Source organism: Ciconia boyciana, chromosome 4 (genome assembly GCF_034638445.1).
Source record: "Ciconia boyciana chromosome 4, ASM3463844v1, whole genome shotgun sequence".
NCBI lineage: Eukaryota > Metazoa > Chordata > Aves > Ciconiiformes > Ciconiidae > Ciconia > Ciconia boyciana.
The window spans coordinates 49,343,558-49,364,498 of NC_132937.1; the positions used below are offsets into that span (position 1 = coordinate 49,343,558).

The following is a 20,941-nucleotide window of genomic DNA, read 5'->3' on the forward strand; positions in this document are numbered from 1 at the left end:
AAATACTCAGTCCTTTCCTACAGATATAATGTAGATTTTTTTCATACTTTTACTATCTATTATTTTTAAAAAGTAGTTTAATGTACTGTGTAATTTGCTACTTTTAATTACTTTGACTAACATTTTCTGTTTTGCCTCTTAAATTTTCTTCCCATTCTCTGAATATGTTCATTTTCTTTAAGGGAACCAAATTTCATGGGTCATTTACATGAAGGGGAACCTGGCAGAACTTTTTAAGCCCAGATGTCTGACATAAATTAACAAATAAATTTATTTGCAATTAGATTTTTTCCTCTCCTTCTTCCCCCCATTACACAACTCTTTTTCCAAACAAAATCCTGTGAAAATCTTGTATTCTGTCAAATAGACTTATTTCTGAGTTAAACATTTTGTCCCAAAGAACTTTACATAACAATTCAGAATGGCTGTCCAATAGCTGTTCCTGGCCTTTCCTGATCATGTACTTAGCTCTCTTGTCTGGACCAGTGACACAGAAAGGGATATTTTTCTTGAATTACATCACATATAATGCTAATTAAAATATGCTCTCTTCAGTGTTGAGACAGGTAGTTCTACCAGGTAGGGGCAGGTTTCTATACAGCTATATTCTTCTACAAGGCACTGTGAAAAATTGTAAGTGACATTACAAAAAATCTTGTCAGAACTGCTAGGTGAGCCTTAGAGGTAGAACAAACATAAGCAGATTATTATATGCAAATTCTGCACTGCAATAATTTAAACTTTCTAATACATTTGAGAAGCTATTATCTGTGTTATCAAAGCCCACTGTATGCAGCTGCAATAAATAAGGGAAGATCTAAACTTCAATCAGTGGGATCGCCTTTTTCTTTACCAAGCAGCTAATATTAAAATGGATTACAACTATAAATACTGTCCCTCCTGTATCTAGTGTCATCCAGTTTGGAGTAGCCTAATATAAGAAGCTGTTTATAACTGTAAATTAAAACACCTTGCAGTTTAACTTGTAGCATGTTAGGACTGAAATAATTATGACCTTGAATACAGTTCCCTACATCTTATGTATCATATGCAAGCCCTGTTAGAGCTACTGAAGGCAAATTTTATTTTCATTTAAATTGTTGCACTTAAATATATACTCAATTATATTCTGGCCATCATTAATATCTGACTGTCAACAATATAGAATAAACTGAAAATCTGTCTTCATCCCAAGAAACAGGTTAATGGTAAGGCAGAACTGGTAAGAAAAGAAATCCTCTGAGTGAAAACCAGCGCTTCCCATTGCTTTAGCACCTGGTAAGAGACACAATACCCAGGGCTCATCACCTTGGACAGTTTGCTTAAGTTAAAAGTCTAAAATGTTCAAATTTTTGGAAAGCTTTTTGACAAAGAAAGGTATAATGAAGAACTCTCATTATACCTCTCTGCCAATCTTTTGGCAGTGAAATACTGAGGTTCCAACAATGTCTGCAGGTGGACATTTGTTTAAACATTTTGTTTAACATTAATTGTAAATGAAAAGAAAAAAAGGGAAGTTTTAACAGAGAGTTCTCAAAATTCTCCCTGAGAACATAAAGTTTAACTGATTTTTTTTTCCCACGTTAAGGATTTGGCAACTGAAACTCAATAATCAGATATGTTTATAATGTCATTGATCAACAAAAACCTGAATTCATGCATGGTTACTGCTATATTTGCTTTGTAGAACTAGTATAAATAAACAGCAATGATAATTTACTTTAGATAACACATTGGCTTACACACAGGGACCTGATGCATTCAGTGCTATATGTGACCCTGTGTCAATTTTAGTGTGTTTTCATAATGAATTATTGAGAATGAACATCAGAAAAGGATTGTCATTATAGGAATTTACTGGAAGTACTTTAATTAATACTTCTTTATATCACTATGCAAAGATATCAGGAGGTAAAATTATACTGGATTTTAGGATTTAATTAGTTTAAGTTTAAAGGTCTCCTTACCTTCTATTGCTGAGAGTAGAACACGAGAATGGTCATATGCAATTACATTTGCGTATCTATTCTTTGGTTTGTTTACTTCCAGGTTAGAGTGTTCCCACGTGAACTGCTGACCGGGATCAATAGACTTAAGAAGAAAGAGAAAAAAAGAAAAGGAAACTTTTAGCTAAGGACTACGTACTTGTATTTATAATGATTACAAACCACGTGCTCCCATAGTTTACTCTAGACATATTTTGCTTTTGAAAGAAAATTATGACTTTGGGACACATTGTAACATATTATATCATATTATATAAAGCATTTTGTATTTATGCATCTGAAATTTCCATCAGGAATTTAAACCATAACCTTTTCAAATCCAAGGCTTTCTCTTCAGAAAGGCAAGGGTATGCTATCCATCTTTTTATCTTTTCACTCAGTTTGGCAAGTGAGAGGTTCTAGCATAACAGAGAATGAAAAAAATGTCAGAAATCTCAAAAACACTGGGATGAAGGGGAATAAATATTTTTGTCTTTCTCTATTACTAAGTGCACATGTTCAAACAATTCAGTGTCCTGTTTACTAAATAAACTCCAAATGTTCCTGAAGAAGTTCTCCACAAGAAAAATAATGTTGTTTCTCTTCTTTCATTTTGATGCCAGGCCAACACATGATACCAGTGTTGCTCAGGGAACCAACTGCCTATCATCCAGGGACAACGTAAAGAGACTTGATTTTTATTTTCTTGAGTCATAAATAAGAGAGCAATTTAGGCACATTTGAAATTTTAATGACCTCTTATTTATACACATAACTATATGGTCCCAGAATCACTGTTTATTTCCTGCTTCCTTCATGTTCCTGGTTTGAGTTACTGAAGCTTGTTCCACACTCCTTCATCCTTCACCAGTAGGAAGACTCCAGGCTCTACTCCACTCTGCTCTACCTCTATGTTTGAGGTATACATACAGCTGGGTAAATACAAAATACGTAACAAATGGTACCTGCTTATGCTGTTATGGCAGTGGCTGTATGAATGGTCATCTCACACTGAGAAGTCACAATTAATCACATATTGTTTTATTTTCCCCTTCTGTAACTTTAGAGACCTTAAAATTGTTTCATCAACACGCATATGCAATTATGGTTTGTGGCTCATGCCCTTTGCTTAATCTTGGTAACAATCAGCAGCTCCCTATGCCAGGTTGCTGTAAATTATAAAAAACTTAATGACACAGATAAGCCTAGATGGGGCAGTTCACCAACACTATGTTCACTTTCCATGAGTAGACCAGCAACAAAACACAAGTTGGGAGCTCCATACTGCCACTACAGCATCAAGCCATCACTTTTAAATCACTTATACTGATTCCTCCCAGGGTTACAACAGCTGTGAGTCCATTTTATGTTAATGGAAATGAAACATGACCTGTAGTCCATTAGAGTAGGTATTATCAGACAATGAACATGTGCAAAATTAATTAGTGTGATCTATTAGGATTTATCCCTTAGATTAATAATTACTACTTGGCCAGTCAGAAAACTGCTTCATTCTTATGCATCTTTACATATCTTATACAATTTATTTATGTAACATTCAGAGAATGACTTTGCTTCTTTCTTGAGATGATTCTAAAAAAATTCATTTTGCCTGGCTGCCTGATAGACAGGTCTTAGAATACCCCAGCATTTCTGTTTAGGAAACCAATTCCCAGTACCTTACCCTATCTACCAATACCCTAGACTCAACTAACTTTTATAACAGTTACCAGCTAATTTTCCTGAATTTTGCTAACTTTCATTACAGTCCTCTGGAGCTGGGCCTGGCTGAGCTCCTCTGTATAACCTAGCTAAGATCTGCTGAGCAGATGAGTGTGATGGTTCAGGTTCTGGCTCACCCTTTGCATACTGCTTTACCTACAGTAGCTGAGGCAGAGTGTGTAGCAGCTCCTCCCTCAAGACAAAATGAAGTGGGACTTTTTAGAGGAATGAGGAAGAAATAAACTGCTTGGGAGCATAATGAAGGCCACGAAAATTTTACTTGTGGTTTGGATATGATTCACTTTAGTTGTATCGCTATGTGTTACTAACAGTTCAAAAGGTGTTCTAAAATGGTTTGCAGCTCTGAATGAATCTGATTTATTTTAATTTCCACACAATTTTTGTCCCCCCTCTGAATTTTTTTTTAAAAAGCAGTATTTGGGATCACAATCTTAGCAATTTGTGGGACTATGCTTAACATATCTTAATATGTTAACAGTATTAATATCTTACTATTATTAAGCTAGTATCTTAATAGACTAGTTATTAAGAGTTTTACAAAACTGTTGATGGCTTTCTTTTAGCCTTGTTGTATTTTGTTTTCATATACAGGAACAACAAACTATCACCCAACTGGTATTCTGCAACTTGCAAAAGTAGACATCACTTCCACACTGCGCTTAAGTATAAACATAGCAACCTGATCCTTTCAGTATTAGGGCTTGGTCCTTCTCAAACCAAAACATTACTTTTTCTGACTACACAGTGAAATTCCTATTTATCAATAAAGGAAAGCAATTTTACTCTGTAAAATTTTTATTCTGTTTTCTTAAATTTTAGTTTCATCACAGTAATGTTTTCCCATCCTCTGAGATGGATGGCTGATAGAATTTTGATGCAGGTAAGCACTGCTTCATTTGAAAACATAAATATTTTTATCTTTACTGCTAAGTGCTATTTATTTCATCTAAGGTGAAGAGAAAGAATTTGGACCACATTTCTGTCAGCATTAGGAAGAGGAGAGTCATATACATATACAGTATATTTAAGACATGTAATGTACCTCTTCATCAGCTGACCAGCAATTCATCTACATAATATGACTTGAAAAGCAATCAAATTTACATAATGACTTCTCTCAGCAAGAGTCTCCCTCTTTTCCTTTTTGAGTGAATGGAGGTGAATAAGATAACTTGTACAGGATGTCTGCAGGTCAAGTTTTCAGTATTTTAGAAAGTAATAATCATAGAATCATAGAATCATTAAGGTTGGAAAAGACTTCTAAGATCATCTAGTCCAACCATCAACCCAACACCTCCATGCCTACTAAACCATGTCCAAAGTGCCACGTCTACATGTTTTTTCAACTCCTCCAGGGATGGTGACTCCACCACCTCTCTGGGCACCCTGTTCCAATGCTTGACCACCCTTTCAGTAAAGAAATTTTTCCTAAGATCCAATCTAAACCTCTCCTGATGCAACTTGAGGCCATTTCCTCTCGTCCTATCACTAGTTACCTGGGAGAAGAGACTGACACCCCGCTGTCTACAACTTCCTTTCAGGTAGTTGTAGAGAGCAATAAGGTCTCCCCTCAGCCTCCTTTTCTCCAGAGTAAACAATCCCAGTTCCCTCAGCCGCTCCTCATAAGACTTGTGCTCTAGACCCTTCACCAGCTTCGCTGCCCTTCTCTGGACACGCTCCAGCACCTCAATGTCCTTTTTGTAGTGAGGGGTCCAAAACTGAACACAGTATTCAAGGTGTGGCCTCACCAGTGCCACGTACAGGGGCACGATCACTTCCCTAGTCCTGCTGGCCACACCATTCCTGATACAAGCCAGGATGCTGTTGGCCTTGGCCACCTGGGCACACTGCCGGCTCACGTTCAGCCAGCTGTCAACCAACACCCCGAGGTCCTTTTCCGACAGGCAGCTTTTCAGCCACTCTTCCCCAAGCCTGTAGCGTTGCATGGGGTTATTGTGACCCAAGTGTAGGACCCGGCACTTGGCCTTGTTGAACCTCAAACAATTGGCCTTGGCCCATTGATCCAGCCTGTCCAGACCTCTCTGTAGAGCCTTCCTACCCTTGAGCAGATCAACACTCCTGCCCAACCTGGTGTCATCTGCAAACTTACTGAGGGTGCACTCAATCCCCTCTTCCAGATCATTGATAAAGATACTAAACAAGATTGGCTCCAAAACTGAGCCCTGGGTAACACCGCTTGTGACCGGCCACCAACTGGTTTTAACTCCATTCACCACAACTCTTTGGGCCTGGCCATCCGGACAGTTTTTTACCCAGTGAAGAGTATGCCTGTCCAAGCCATGAGCAGCCAGTTCCTCCAGGAAAATGCTGTGGAAGACAGTGTCAAAGGCTTTACTAAAGTCCAGGAGGACAACGTCTACAGCCTTTCCCTCATCCACTAGGCGGGTCACCTGGTCGTAGAAGGAGATCAGGTTGGTCTGCTTCATGAACCCATGCTGGCTGGGCCTGATCCCCTGGTTGGCCTGCACATGCCTGTTGAGCGCACTCAAGATGAACCGCTCCATAATTTTCCCCGGTACTGAGGCCAGGCTGACAGGCCTGTAGTTCCCCGGATCCTCCTTCCGGCCCTTCTTGTAGATGGGCATCACATTGGCAAGCTTCCAGTTGTCTGGGATCTCCCCTGTTAACCAGGACTGATAATAAATGATGGAGAGTGGCTTGGCAAGCTCCCCTGCCAGCTCCCTCAGTACTCTCAGGTGGATCCCATCCAGCCCCATAGACTTGTGAGTGTCCAGGTGGTGCAGCAGGTTGTTAACTGCTTCCTCCTTGATTATGGGGGTTTATCCTGCTCTCCGTCCCTGTCTTCCAGCTCAGGGGGCCGAATTCCCTGGGGATAACTGGTCTGACTATTAAAGACTGAGGCAAAGAAGGCAGTATAAGTATAGGCTCAGAATTCTAGTAATAATGTAGAACATAAACATAGTAATTTCAAAATAATTTCAACATATTAGTTCATTTTACTCTAAATAAATTTTTAAATAAAAACCAATTATTTGGCCAGGAATAAAGCATATCTACACTATCTGTGACTACCTAGTCAGAATTTTTTGAGAGGCATATATGCAAACATGCTAGATAAAGAGCAGCCCACTGCACCAGAATGAGACAACACTGCTCTGCATAGTTCTAGATATATAACTGAAGGAGATACTCTGCCTGATCTTTTCGCTTTTTACCTATAGTGCCCAAATATTCTGGAAATTACTTCACAATGTAAGATGTAACATACACTTTCTCTTCACACTTGACAAGAAAACTAGAAAATAACAGAGTAAGCTGACTGACTAACATGCTGCCAGTTTTGAGCCTGGACTACTGCAGGACTCAGGCTTTACCCTATCAAAAATAAAAAGGATCTACACAAATTAAAAAACTCCATAAATTATCTATTCATAATTTCAACTACTTATAAAGTTTTAGGTGCATTTTTGCATATACAGTTGCACTTAGAAAACTATGGTCTAAGTAGATTCTTACCCATTATGAGAAAAAGCTTCAGCTCTATATTATACCTATTGTTATGTGAATTTTTAGATTATTAAGAATACTTTACATTTAAAGCTTAGCTTCAACTGTTCAGTATTATTCTTCCCCTATTCACTCCCTCCTGTTTAAGTGATCTTAAATCTGCTTTTCAATAGCAATAAAAGAATCAAACAGCAGCTTTCTCTGTCACCTCTTTGTAGAAGTAGATGAGGATATGTTCATCACAGCAGCATACTATATTCCCCATTCACTTCTTTGTATGATGTATGGCCAGATGGTGTAATTCAGTGATTAATATTTAGGCCCACATGCAGACATAGTTAACATAAATTATGTCAAAACCAGGCAAATGGACTGAACTTTAATCTTGCCTGTTTTTCTCACCAATCTGAACCACTTTGTGGCCTTACTATCCTCCCACAAAGCACTGTTTTGGCAAAAGAAAGTTAATCTATATTTCCTCAGACTTAATAGCCACACTGGAACAAAGAGTAGAGTGGTATTGGCAGACACATTTCAGAAGTGTGAAAGACCAATAACTCATGAATAACAAGTCTGTACTAACAGTTTTAATGAGTGCTTTAATGGTTTAATGGATGGCACTTTAATAGGATTTCTAGTATATTCATTCTGAAAGCTTGCCTCCAATAAAGCTGTCTAACAAAGAACTGGATTTCTTCATAGCATAACTGTGTAGTATGGGTGCTTTGTGCAAAAGAAATAAAGGTATCTGTAATACTGTTATTACCCTCCCATGCTTTGACTAATCTTTCAGCTATTGTGTTCTAAATGGTTGGCTGCTGAAAAAAAGTCTGATCTGTTACTGGGAAAAGACTTGAGCAATATTTACTAGTACAATGCACAATCCATAAAATAGTTCTTTGACTATGAATCATGGTAACCAAAACGTGTTTCCAGAAGAATTTCAAACAACCCCTCTCCAGTAAGCTCTGTACCTGCTCATTGTGAAGTTTTCCTCTACACTACTTAAACAGAAGGCAAATGTTCCCTGCTGTGATCGTGAGCCTTCCAGGAGTATATCCTGGTACAGTACTGGGGAAGGAATGAGTATGACAAAATGTCACCCTTCCTGGTGTAAGCTGACATATGCCTGCCTGCCCTAGAACGGTGCTCTACTAAGGGGCACTATGCCAGCAAATTAAGAGCCAGCAGGTTTGAGTCTTTGTGTGTCGTGGGGATTGTGAGTTACTGTGTAGGTTTTGCAACCCCAGAAGGGGAAGGAAGCACGTCCTGGACAGAATTTCCCAGCACTGTAGGTGCTGTGTTTGAGGCTCAAATTAAATAATCAAAAAGCACCGGGTCACAGAGAAACCTAAGACCAGGTAGAGAAAGAAGAATGAAAAAGACAAATTTGAGAGGAAGTCAATGCAAATACACTCTGCACAACTGGAGAAAGTAGTCAGCTACCCATAAAAATGAACAATTTGACCCTCCTTTACCAATGTCAGCAATTGCAATGAGAATTTCATATCATAGCTGATGAATCTATAATAGGATGCTATTGTATTATGCAGGAAACTTGCTAATAGGATGTGAATTACATACCGCATTACCAAAACATGAATGCTAGATGCATGAACATTAATACACAATCATGGCAATGTGCCAAATGGAATTATGTTTTCTTATTAAGGCAGAGTTTTTCACATTGTCCTGTAAAGGCTGCCATTTTCAAGAGATATGGGGGGGACAAACCCACATTTTTTGCATTGCTAAATCTTCTTTAGAACTCAAATATAAGTTTGTATCCTGGTCCTAAGAACAGCTAAAAACGCACAGATGAGACATTTACTGTTGACTCCTGAAGGAAAGTGACTCAACTGTTCAAGAGTAGCTAGAAATACAACTAAGGCTTTTGCCAAACTCCTCTCAAGAACAAAGGTATTTCCTCTCCAATATCAAGTTAATATTCCTATGACCAAATGAGATCATGTAAAACCTGATTCCAACGGAACCAAACAAGCTATATATGCATATAACTAAAGTATACTTAACGAGGAAAATAACCATTATTTGAAAACATCTCTGAAGGAGAGTCTCCGTTACACAAAAAAAGCTTTAGAAAACCTAAGTTTTTACGAATCAGTCCTACTATTTTGTATTTCTTTGCCCCCAATCTTAAGTGTAATCTGTTTATTCCCCATCTGCAACTAAAGTCCTTTGTCCGTGATACCATAACCAGTTGTGGTGGAAATAATTTTGTGTTGAAAACAAGAGGATTACACTCAACTTCAGGTAGGAAATAAATATCAGGAGCAGAAGAATACCTGAGTAATGAAAAACCTTGCTTAGTTTAAATATTTTTGTGATTAAAGCATCCTGTTGTTTTTTTTTTTAATATAGTACATGAAAACACATTTTCAACACATTTTTAAAGCACTGTCAACATTTTTTTTTTTAAGAAAGGAGTAAAGGAGTGAAATTCTTCACTGATTCCTCTATTTCTCTCCATAAAACCCCTAAAAATATTCCAAATGAATCTTTCTAAAAAGCCCCCACAAAACTCAGTTTTACCTATAATGACCTACATAGTCTGTCCTTGAATAATTTTTCTTGCTATAGGAAATGGACTACTTTTCTCTTCCTACACATATCACTGTTTTCAGCTGGCAAAATAAAACTCACATTTATTACAGTATTTGACTATTTAAACTGTCTCTGTGGAATTCCTTGGCAAAATAGCATTAGGTATCAGACCAAAACCTAGCATCCTAATATGGTAACACCAGCTTTCTTTTATCTGAATATTCTTTCAATTATATAAGCATAAACAAATGCTGTTATCCCTAGGAAGCATTCACAGCACAAAGGAAGGAGGTAATACACTACTATAAATCTTGACTAGTGCCACTTCAGATTCCTGCATTATGTCTTTAAAATTCTGTATCATAACTATCGTGCTGGCTCGGATACTACCCTAGGTGGAACTAAGCACCAAAGAACCTAGGTGAATGCAACAGCATATGTGCTACTAATAAGAAGACAAACAACTTTTCATCGTTCACTGACTACACTAATTGTTTCTCAATAAATGGAGCATATCCTACGCAAGTAAAGTTACAGAATACCAGTAAATGATGTTTGTTATTAGAAAGAGGAAACTATTGTAGAGATGAAGAATAGAAAACAAATTTTTGCTGAGAAGAAATTGATTTTTGCATATGAGTCACTATTATCTGTAATGAAATGGCAGTTAAGTGCAGCTGTTTCTTTGCATTCAGTAAGTGAATGCATTTCAGATGCATTCAGTAAGTTATCTGTTCTTCATGGACTTCTAAAGTGTTTTAGATCAATAATAAGTTTTATATGTGCTTCTACTATATAAAATTTATTTTGTTTTAGTGTCCAGTGTTAATCTTATTGCAGCTTGAGGTACAAAAAGATAAATGTACTATATTTAGTAAATTGTCTTCTCATCACAAATCCTACCCACTGATACTGAAAGGCTACAATAAAACTTGTAATAGTACAGCAGTGTGGCACAGAGTCAAAATGCATCTTCATCTTTTCCAATACTCAGTGTTAAAGCAAAAGACTGGCTGTAATTTACAGAAAGAAGCCTGATGAGGAAAAACATTAGAATTACATACAATTTCTTGTAACATTAGTTAACCAGTGCACACACACACATACACAGTAAATCATACAATAACACATGGAGGCTGGTAGTGTAATTTTTGTGTTGCAGTGACAGGTTCTCACACAAAAATGGTATGAATCTGAATCTACTTCCTTAAGGGTGTAAAGCTATGACTACAGATCTTGGATAATAAATGTGGAACTATTTTACACAAGACCCAGGAATCTGCTTTGGAGGAGTAGATTTTCTGTTCTATGTTATAGGAGGAATTGACTTTACAAATACATCTAGTGTATTGCATAAAGTAGGCAGAACATTACTGTTCTGATTCAGTCTGTCTCCATGACCACTTTTTATTGTTAAATTCTGAAGCCTGAGTTAAGAAGAAGGTACGATATAAAGGTCAGTTTCTTATGAATATGGCTTTATGCTTAGCAGCTGTCAAGTCCATATGGAGCCTTGCATTACATTAAAATCCCACTGAAATTGCCAAAGTCAGCAAAAGCTTCATAATAATCAGCTGGGGTCAAAACTTCGTCTTTAAATTAGGGAACACAGAAGAACTATGTCACATAAAGGATATGTCATGTTAACAAGGTAAGCCAACATTCTGCTAAGGCTTGGGGATTGCAAGCTAATAATAATTAATGAAGGATTATGAAAAATTTATTTTGAAGTAGAAATGAACTTTATGGAGAAGAGGACATAGCACTATCTATGCTAAAACTACAAAACCAGTTTATCCAACAGGTGAATTATAAGTTTGTTTAAATCTTGCAATAGTCGTAATCTTTAAGGCGTGGCACCTGTTCTGCCATGAAATCTGGTATTCAAGGTAAAGTTGTGAGAAAAGTATAATGATAGAAGTCTCCACTGTTCTCATGATCATCTCCTGTAAGAGCTGGGGTAGAAGAAGCCCTGAAGAAGACACTATGAAAAAGTTTCTGAAGACTTGTAGAAGTAGGAACTCCTCCAATCAATGACATCAAAGCTTCAAAAATAATACACAGCTGGAAGACAGTCTACACTGGAGAATACACTCCTTTTACCACATCATAGCAGTGAAGGGGTTCTTTTTTCTTTTCCTTTTTTCCCCTGAGAATATATCATTTATACTATGCATATTGCTACTTATTTTTTTGCGATACCTACTTTCCCAACTTGCCACATTACCCTGGGCATTCCTTTCAGAACCAGAGTGCAGACGGATGTAGTTTGGACTTATTATTTCTTTAATGGTAATTTCAGATTCTTTCTCAACTATATTTCATGCAGCACAAAAAGGAACATGTTATCATAAAAAATAAAAAATACCACCCCACCCCCCCACCCCCGTTTGGGAAGCTTTGTGCCAGGTGAATGGAGAATAGTGGGTTGCATTTGGGATTATTTGAAGAAAGCAATCCTGGCTTCTCTCATGGTCCAGGTCTACAAAGAAGTTCCTTCACTTTTGCTGGGAGGGTGCAAGGAAGTTAGGGCATTTCATTAGAAAATGATGCCAGAGGGTACAAATCAGCAGAGGAGACAGCATGTAGATGTGCACCTTCTGTGAGATAATTTTTTCTCTCTTTTGGAAGTAGTGAAGAGATGGGGAGGTTTCTGTCTGTCTGAAGAGAAAGTGGGAACAGGCAAGGAAGCGATACTCTTCCAAAACAAGAAACCAAACTTGTATGCAATTTTGATTAGAAATTCTGACCAAAATGCAGTGGATGGAATAGGAGCAAGGATAGAACAGCAGCAAGTATTCAAATACTTCTGAAGATGTGAAAAGGGTGCATATAATATGAAAAGATGTGTTTGAGTTGTGAAACAAGTAATTCTTTTGAAGCTGCAACTAAGGTAGGGTGTGCTAAAAAAACCCCAAAATATCCTTTTGAAATGGAGCCAGCCTCCTGAAAGAAATTCTACAAGCTGGATGAGAAGTCAGTGTTCATCAGGAAACTATATATATATATATATATATATTATTTTATGGTATCACAAAGTTGTCATAACAGTTGTTGTATACTATTAGTCTATTTTTGAAGAATTTCCTCCATGCAATGTAAGAAATTCCATAAAAAGTAAAATAAAATAATGGAATGCCAAGGAGGAAAGGGCATTATGAAAAAAAATATTTCATCAGCGGTAATTGATAAAAAATGTTTGTTTCCCCAAATGGGAATTAACCAGAGGACTTTATTACTATAAATAAAGGTCAGTGGTTTCCTGCTGCACGTTACACCTTTAACTCTTGAAGATTAAAAATATATCTTTTTCTTTCTGTACCACCAGTTCAAACATAATCTGAAGTGATAATAACTGAACTGTTACCATCTGTACCCATTTCTGTCTCGGAATCAGATAGCTGCTTTTAGGGGACATTAGTGAGGACTGCTGCTGAAAGAGAAGGTCCCAATCCCCGACCACAAATGTTCCCACCAGCTCCCTTGTGCTGGCACTACAGCTCATGCAGCCATGTGGTGAGCTAGTTCAGGGAATTGATCCAACTGAAAACAGCAAAGAAAAATAAAACAATTAGTTTTCAGCTGAATCTATTTCCTGAGATAATCCTTGAACAGCTGCACATGCACTAGTGCCAGGATTGGCACAAGAGAGGCAACAGGAATGCACAGCCAAGACAGGGAGATGACTTACAGTGATCATCAAACTGCAGCCCTAGTCCACTGCCTAGACTTCACCATGAAACCAAATAGCAGTGCTTTTCACTAATTCTGTTTCAAAATGGATGAACCTTGGACTAGATGGAAATGAAGTGGTATCTGTAAAGCTAGGATTTCAAAGATAAATGTTGAACCCCCTTGGGCAAAGCAATGTGAATGAAGCTTGATGTTGACCTACAGTTGCCCACATTTTCATCTTGAATGTCTGACCCAGATCATATGTTTTGTTAAAGAAAAAAAAATAAAGTGAAAGCTGGGCTGTTTACACAGTCTGGTAAAAAGATCTGGAGGCACAGATACTAAGAATTTAATGATTTAATGTATCTTCACAATGCTGGTTATAAATGCTTAAGATTACATTCTCAAGATTATTTTAATGATTTAAATAATAAAGGAAATTTAAAACACCAAAACTTTTAAGTTATATTACAGCATAAGAAGAATCATATCATCTCCACATGCTCAAGACATAGTAAAGGTGTATTGTCTATTTTTATGGAAGTTATACTAGATTATATGACTGGTAATTACACTTTTTATTTATTAAATGGAATTTCCTATACAGATATTCCAAGGAATTTGTCCATAGTACAACAGGAAATGATTGTCAAATTTGTACCAAATGTTAGCTTTTTTTATGGTGAACATTCTGTTACATAAATTTCCCTGTCTGATACTTTATATGATACATCTTTGTTCTTAAGAACACAGGATTTACACACAGAAGTGTGAGAAGATACTCCCACATTTTTTGTGATTGCAACAGTAAACTGATATGCTTTTCAAACTAATTCATTTCCATGAATTGTTGAGACTATATTTTCCTTTTGACATCTAATAAGATTATTTTTTAGAGCAGTCTTAAGGTCTTTCTGAACAGCGTGTTCAATTAAATAATAAGCAATTTTAGTTCTCTGTCATAGTAGTTAGTATTCATTTTTAACATTTTCTGTCAACACTTTTTAAATACATTGGGCATTTACAGGATCTCTGTCCCATGCAGTCACCTGTTACTATGGAACCAACATGTGAAAGTCTTCTTCAGTGTTTTTTATTATACTGTCAGTGTTCGTATGAACCTTCAAATGCAATGAATGTGCAGTCCCTAAAAAAATTAGAGCAACATGGGTTTTTACTCCACCATGCTAACAAAGTCTTGAGAAGTTTTAAGCAAGGATTAGTGACACAAATAAACTGCAAAGAAAATACTGTGTCAGTGATCCCTCTGGGAGCTGTTAATCCTTGGATCACTGACATGACTGCTTATAGCTGCTCTAAAGAAGCATTCTTTTTTTGATGGTTCAGTGCATACTTTATCCCCAGATTTTTGACATAGACCGTATTGGCATTGAAGAAAGCTATAATTTACTGTGTTTAATGGATGGCTATCTAAGTCCCTTTAGCCACAAATTACTGACATGAGAGGCTGTTACTCTCCATAGTACCAATGCATGTCTGGGGAGGTATACTCCATGGATTACTGACAAGGTGGCTTGTAAATGATTACTCTCTTCCAGTGAAATTCTTTCATGCTCTTATAGACCATCATTCACAGATTATCAATGTGGTATTATTGACAGGAGGAAAATACAATGTCTTGAAACTGTTATATTAGGAAAGACACCAGGCAATTGCAAATTCTTTTAATCCATGCAAAATTAACACATTGGACTGTAACTTCCTTGGAGCTTGTACTATATGTGTCCTGTCAACATTACACAGGAGATTTTTAAAATAATCTAAGGATCTTTTAACTGCAGAGTATATGATATTTGTGTATATTAAAAAGAGTAAGTGCTGTATCATTCACACACTACTCCAGGTATGTGCCCATGCAATCTACCCTGACACATACCCTTATAAAAAGAGAATAGATTGTTACAAGCAAAGATTGCCACCTCACCAACATAGTCATTTTACACAGAGAACTTTTTTTATCATGGTTTTAATATCATACAAAACTGGCACCATCAGGGTGGGTACATAGCAGAGAAAAGTCTAGAGGAACAGAAACCATGACATTTTAAACAATTTTAATAATGAGAAAGTGGGGAAAATTACCTCATACTCCTGTGAGAACTTCAAATTGTCATTTGCTTTCAATCTTTCAATGTGATCTGCAAGTTCCAAGATAGGTATCGGGGGATGACTGGCCATACCTGTTGAACAAGAAGGAAGAACAGAATTTAAACTAAACTACAGTGACGGCATCACTCTAAAATTTAGAAAATGCAGTAGTTAGAATGGCTAGAAATGTGTAAGTAGTAAAGATGTCATATGTGAGAAAAGCAGGCAAATAGTTTGGTTACTCAAAGCAGGACATGCTCTGGATAGATGAGCTCTGAAGCCAAATTAAAAGAAGTCACCAAGCATATTCCCAAAGCTAACATTCCTAGTGTAGAGGAAAGAGTTACTGTGATATGAGTCAATGAGGTTAGCTAGGCATGGAAAAATGAGACAGTTAGACCTGATGTCGACCTCTGCTTTGAGTAATGACTCTTAATGTAATTTCAAACTCCTTCTCCTGCACTGCGTGAAATGGAAAATCCATTGAACTAGATGAGGAAAGGTGAGCTGAGAAACAGACACTGAAAGAGCCCTAAAGGGGAAAGAATAGTGTTTTGACAGAAAACAAAGTGACTTATGCATAATCAAGAAAAACGAACTTGAAGAATGAAGGTTACCGAGGTAACCGGAGACACCTGAACCTGCAAAGGAAATGGTAAAAACCAAAGAAACCTCAAACCAACATAAAACTAACTTATAAAATAAAGTATAAAAAATGAAATGGATAGCTTGAGGATTAATAATAATGCATCAAGGTCTAGAAGACTGACTACATATTCTGACTAAGTTAGAAATACTTAAATATTTTATGAAATTTTGAGGTGACTGACATTCACATGCAACTATGAATGACTAGAATAACATGCACCATTGCTTTTAGACAACAGTCACTGAAGACAACATTGGACATCAGACAATTAGAACTTCAAAAATGTTTTCACTAGTAGCAGATTGTAGAGGCAGGGGTTGTACAGTTTGGCTGGACACACATACTGACTGCACTAGTACCTTAAAATATGCTTAATCTGAAACCCCATTTATCAACCCCCAAAAGTACCTACAATCTACTTCAGGTGTAAACATCTTTGTCCATGATGAAGATACTGAGTGAAAAAGAAGAAGACTAGCTGGGAATCAGAGATAGAGATGGGTGTGGAAGGCAGTATAGGGACAGCAAGGCAAAAGAAAGACAGAAAAGATGTGGGGTCAACTAGAACAATCTGCCAGCTGAAGATTTGCCAGGCAAAAATTTGTGAACGTGTTTGTTTCACGCTATTAGTCTTCGTGACCCTTCTCCAAAATGCTTACATTCTTCTCTTCATGCTTTATATTATCACACCTAAAATGAAAGTGAGTTTTCAATTGCTTGTGGGAAGAAATCAGAGCTGGCTAGAAAAATTAAGCTAGTAAACCCCAGGATCTCTTGAAATTACAAAGTGAAAACAGTGATGACTCAAGGGGGCTCAAGCTGGAAGCCATGTTGCACAATGCAGTTTGCTTTGTCACCGTGAATTTCAAGAGCATGCCTAAGACAGTTAACTTGCATTTCCTGTAAACGTAGCTGAAAATGACCATGTGGTTACAACACAGTCACACTATAGCATGTTTTTCTGTTTTCTTTTTTTTAGAGTCTTGTTTTCTTTTTGATTCTTTGACATTTCAGGCATCATACTAGAGTCTGAAATAATGTCCAGCAGCACTGGCCCTAATTTTTCTGACCCTATACATATATATTACCTTCATAGCACATCTGTGATGGTGAAACATTATTTAAAGTAGATATTAAGGCAAGCTGTCAGTCAACTAACAAAGCAGAATATTCAGATATAATGGGAAGATTTCTTATAAATTTCAATTAACAAATTAGTCTCTAAGTACTAATTTATTTTAATCAGTTCTGGTTGTCTACCATTTTCTTAGAAATTTCACTTAATAGAACTTGGCTATTCTCAAAATGAATCTGGGTGACAGTCATCTAAAAATTACACTGATTGATCCAGATCAAGCACCCCTATGGAAAATATGTGAGTGGAAAGACACAAGAGAACTCCAGATTGATCCAGAAATGGAGGTGGACTGATGTACATCTAAAACAGTGCTTGAACAGAGAAAATAATAGAGACAAAGATGTTTAGACCTTTTCGAGCGAATCGTGGGAGAGAGTTATTATCATATAAGGACTGAGTGGTAGTTTGGCTAGAGAGGGAGGACACAGAGCCAATCAGGGAGGCGTAGGGGACTGAATTACTGCTCAAAGCTGTAAAAAGTAAAAGCCAATCGGAAATGGGAAACAAATTAGTAACAGCAGTAGACCATCATAATCAATCAATCTCGTACATACAGGCAGTTCAGACATGCACAAAACAGCGTCTGGAAACTCAACTAAGAAGATGTCTAAAGGTCCAGTTACCCTACTGTAAATATAAAGGACATAAACCCAAAGAGAATGAGACTTGCTCATTACATGATGAAACTGACTAAATCACCAGCATCATGAACACAAATCTCAATAATTAGCTTACTGTGCAGGAATTTTTTTTTAAAGATACTGAACATCTATTCTTTTTTAAACTGTTTTTGTTTATATGCTCCTCTGTATCCCACTTGACATTCCTAAGGGGAGATTTCATATTAAACACCCTGTGCAAAATGAAACTTGACATAAAATTTTCTTTTCTAAGGAAAAAAAGGAACTGCTTCCAACTTCAGAAACTGGCAAATTTTCACTGCTTATACCCCCTTTCTCCACAACTCATTTTAGGCACTTACACTTTGACAGATTAACTTTCTTCAAATAATACTTTCGCAGCTAACTTATGAAGTGAAGTAATTGCATTTGGTATATTTTCATCTTTTAACTATATCAAATGTGCTCTACTGAGATGATAAAAGTATCTATTTTTTAAAAGAACTGCTGAAGGGCTTTTGTTATGTAATCAGCCTATGAATCATAACAAGCATCATAACAGAATATGCTATGAATGAACATTTTAAGATCTTATCATATCTCATGCAAAAGCATGAGGCTCCTACTGAGCTTAATGTGAGTTGCATGTGAACAGCAGGTGTAGCAGTTGACTCAAAAAATCCACCCAAAATACACTAAACACACTTATTTCTGTGGCTACAAATAAGAAAATACACTTATTTGCTGACACCTCCACATCAATCAACATATGCTATGAAAACACAAAAAATTAAAGACAAAATACAGCTAAATTACAACAGATCCTTTGACATGCTAGAAAGTCAAAAGAAACACCATGCTGAAAACATGCTTTCAAACTTTCTTTAAAGTAAGAAAATAAAGACACAAAACCACTTTAAAACTTAAACAGATTTAAAAAACCCCAAAACCACCACATGCAAAACACAGCTGAAATTGTATCCATAAGAAGCTTTTAATTTCAGATTTGGTAGAAGATTGCAAAACGTGATTGATCTTATGCAGCCTAGTAGTAATACCTCCACATGAATTAAATGACAATGTATAGTTTAATTACGGTGTAGAATTATCTTCTGGTTAATCTGTGGTAAATACATGACTAAGGAACATGGGATACCATATGTGCCACAATTTCAATGAAAAACTGAGAGACCAAGGTCAGAATTCATCTGCATATTGACAGACATTAAACCTGTTAAGTATACTCCTTTACCCCACTGAAACAAGTGGGTGTTTTGGCCTTGTTGTTAGTGCGTTAAATTATGATTTTGTTTGTTGTCAGGGTTTTAGGATAAGGGCTTTTAAAAACATTTAAGAAACACACAATTATTTACAAATTTGGACCTCTAGGTTGACATGCCCACAATAAACAAGAAGGAAGTTAGAAATTAAACAAAGTGCATAGCTGCTAGCATACAGACTACAATCTAGATGAACTGAAAATGTGACACATTATTTTCACAGAAATTTGTTTATGAAATTAGTTGTATTTCAGGTCCACATTGAATTAATACCCTGTGATTTAAAAAACTGATTTATTACATCCTCATTTTTATTTAATAACATAGAATACCCTCTCACACACCAATCTATGTTGATTAAGATGTTGCCCCTTTATAGAAAAAAGAAGGAATCAGAAACAGTGGCTATTGTTACTCATACTTACCCTTATGAAAAATGTAGAAAGAAATACCTATTTAAAATTTGGATGTGGAAAATGGAAAAAACGAAAGATGAACCTGATTCAGTAGGAATTTGGCATTCAAGAAAATTTAGCATGGATGCCTTTAGTATATTTGACAAAAAATTTACTGTTACTCTAAAGTTTCTTTTTCATACAGTTAGAGGTAAGCCAGAGAGAGATCTTACATCTTGTGTACAAAGCTAAATTTACAAGATTAGCTCTAGAGAAATATGTCGTTCTGTAATAGCTATTCTAAAATAGTTACCAATGTGGATATAATATTGCAAAATGAAGTCACTTTTATTCCAGAATAATTTAAGTTCTTCAAAACTAGATTAATTATTCTGGAATTAAAATAATTTTTGTTCTGTATCAAAGACTTAGCTCTACCAAGCAGCTGTAGGGGCTCTGGAGCCTCACGGCAGAAGCCTCAGCTCTGAGGCATAAAAGCTGTCTACACCGAGAAAAGGGGAAACCTAGTTTTCAGACCCTGATCTAAAATTGTTCAATACAATAACACCTTGCAAAACTATTGGCTAAAATCCAGAAAAAAAAAAACCAAACTCTTGTGAGGAGCAGAACTTTCAACTCCATCTCCCAGCTAAGCAGATTTTGATTGCCTCTAGGTTTGAAAGCAACCAAGTGTGATATGAGAGAAGTGCCATTTGCACTTTGAAGCCTATACCTCTTTTAGGTGCCTAAATCCTTCGTGTAAGTCAAGTCCACATGAAGAGCTACATGCAGGATCGCTCACTGTGAGAAAGCTATTCCAGTTTGGTTTTGCCATGGAGACAAACCACAGTACTTCCTTCAGCATTGTAATGACCCTCATAAACAGAAATTGTGTGGATAAACTAAGGGAAGAAATTTCCTGCTATCTTGCAAAGCAGGTGACTAAATCCAGACATCACTTTTTCCACTTTTGTTATTTGCACCTTTTTCCTCTGGACCTGTTTTACCCTTTTTCTCCCTTATCTTGGAAATAAGTTAGTGGAACTCACTTATTGGGGAACTCACTTATTGGGGAACTCACTTATTGGGTCTCCTTAGGAACTCAGGGAGTAAGTGTTTTGTAAGCACTTACTTACTTATCTAATAAAAAGCAGACTCTTTCATTCAGAGCTGTAATAATTCTATTTATTTTTCTTGTATTTCAAAGCATCTTATTTAGTTCGTAAGAGATAATGAGATAATTATTTAATTGGCACCCAATTACACAAATTACTTATAAGTGTGACACATTTT

The 20,941-nt window shown here is 36.6% G+C and overlaps 1 protein-coding gene across 4 annotated transcripts in view; it reads right to left on the minus strand.

Annotated features, from left to right (window-relative positions):
* Positions 1 to 20,941, minus strand: part of PTPRD (protein tyrosine phosphatase receptor type D) — a 380,545-nt gene that overhangs the window by 61,463 nt on the left and 298,141 nt on the right. For all 4 annotated transcript variants that reach the window (XM_072859514.1, XM_072859513.1, XM_072859512.1 and 1 more), the window contains 2 exons: positions 15,561 to 15,658; positions 1,968 to 2,091 (listed from right to left, as the gene is read on the minus strand). In XM_072859514.1, coding sequence (XP_072715615.1) covers positions 1,968 to 2,091; positions 15,561 to 15,658 — 222 coding nt within the window. The remainder of the gene's footprint in view (positions 1 to 1,967; positions 2,092 to 15,560; positions 15,659 to 20,941) is intronic.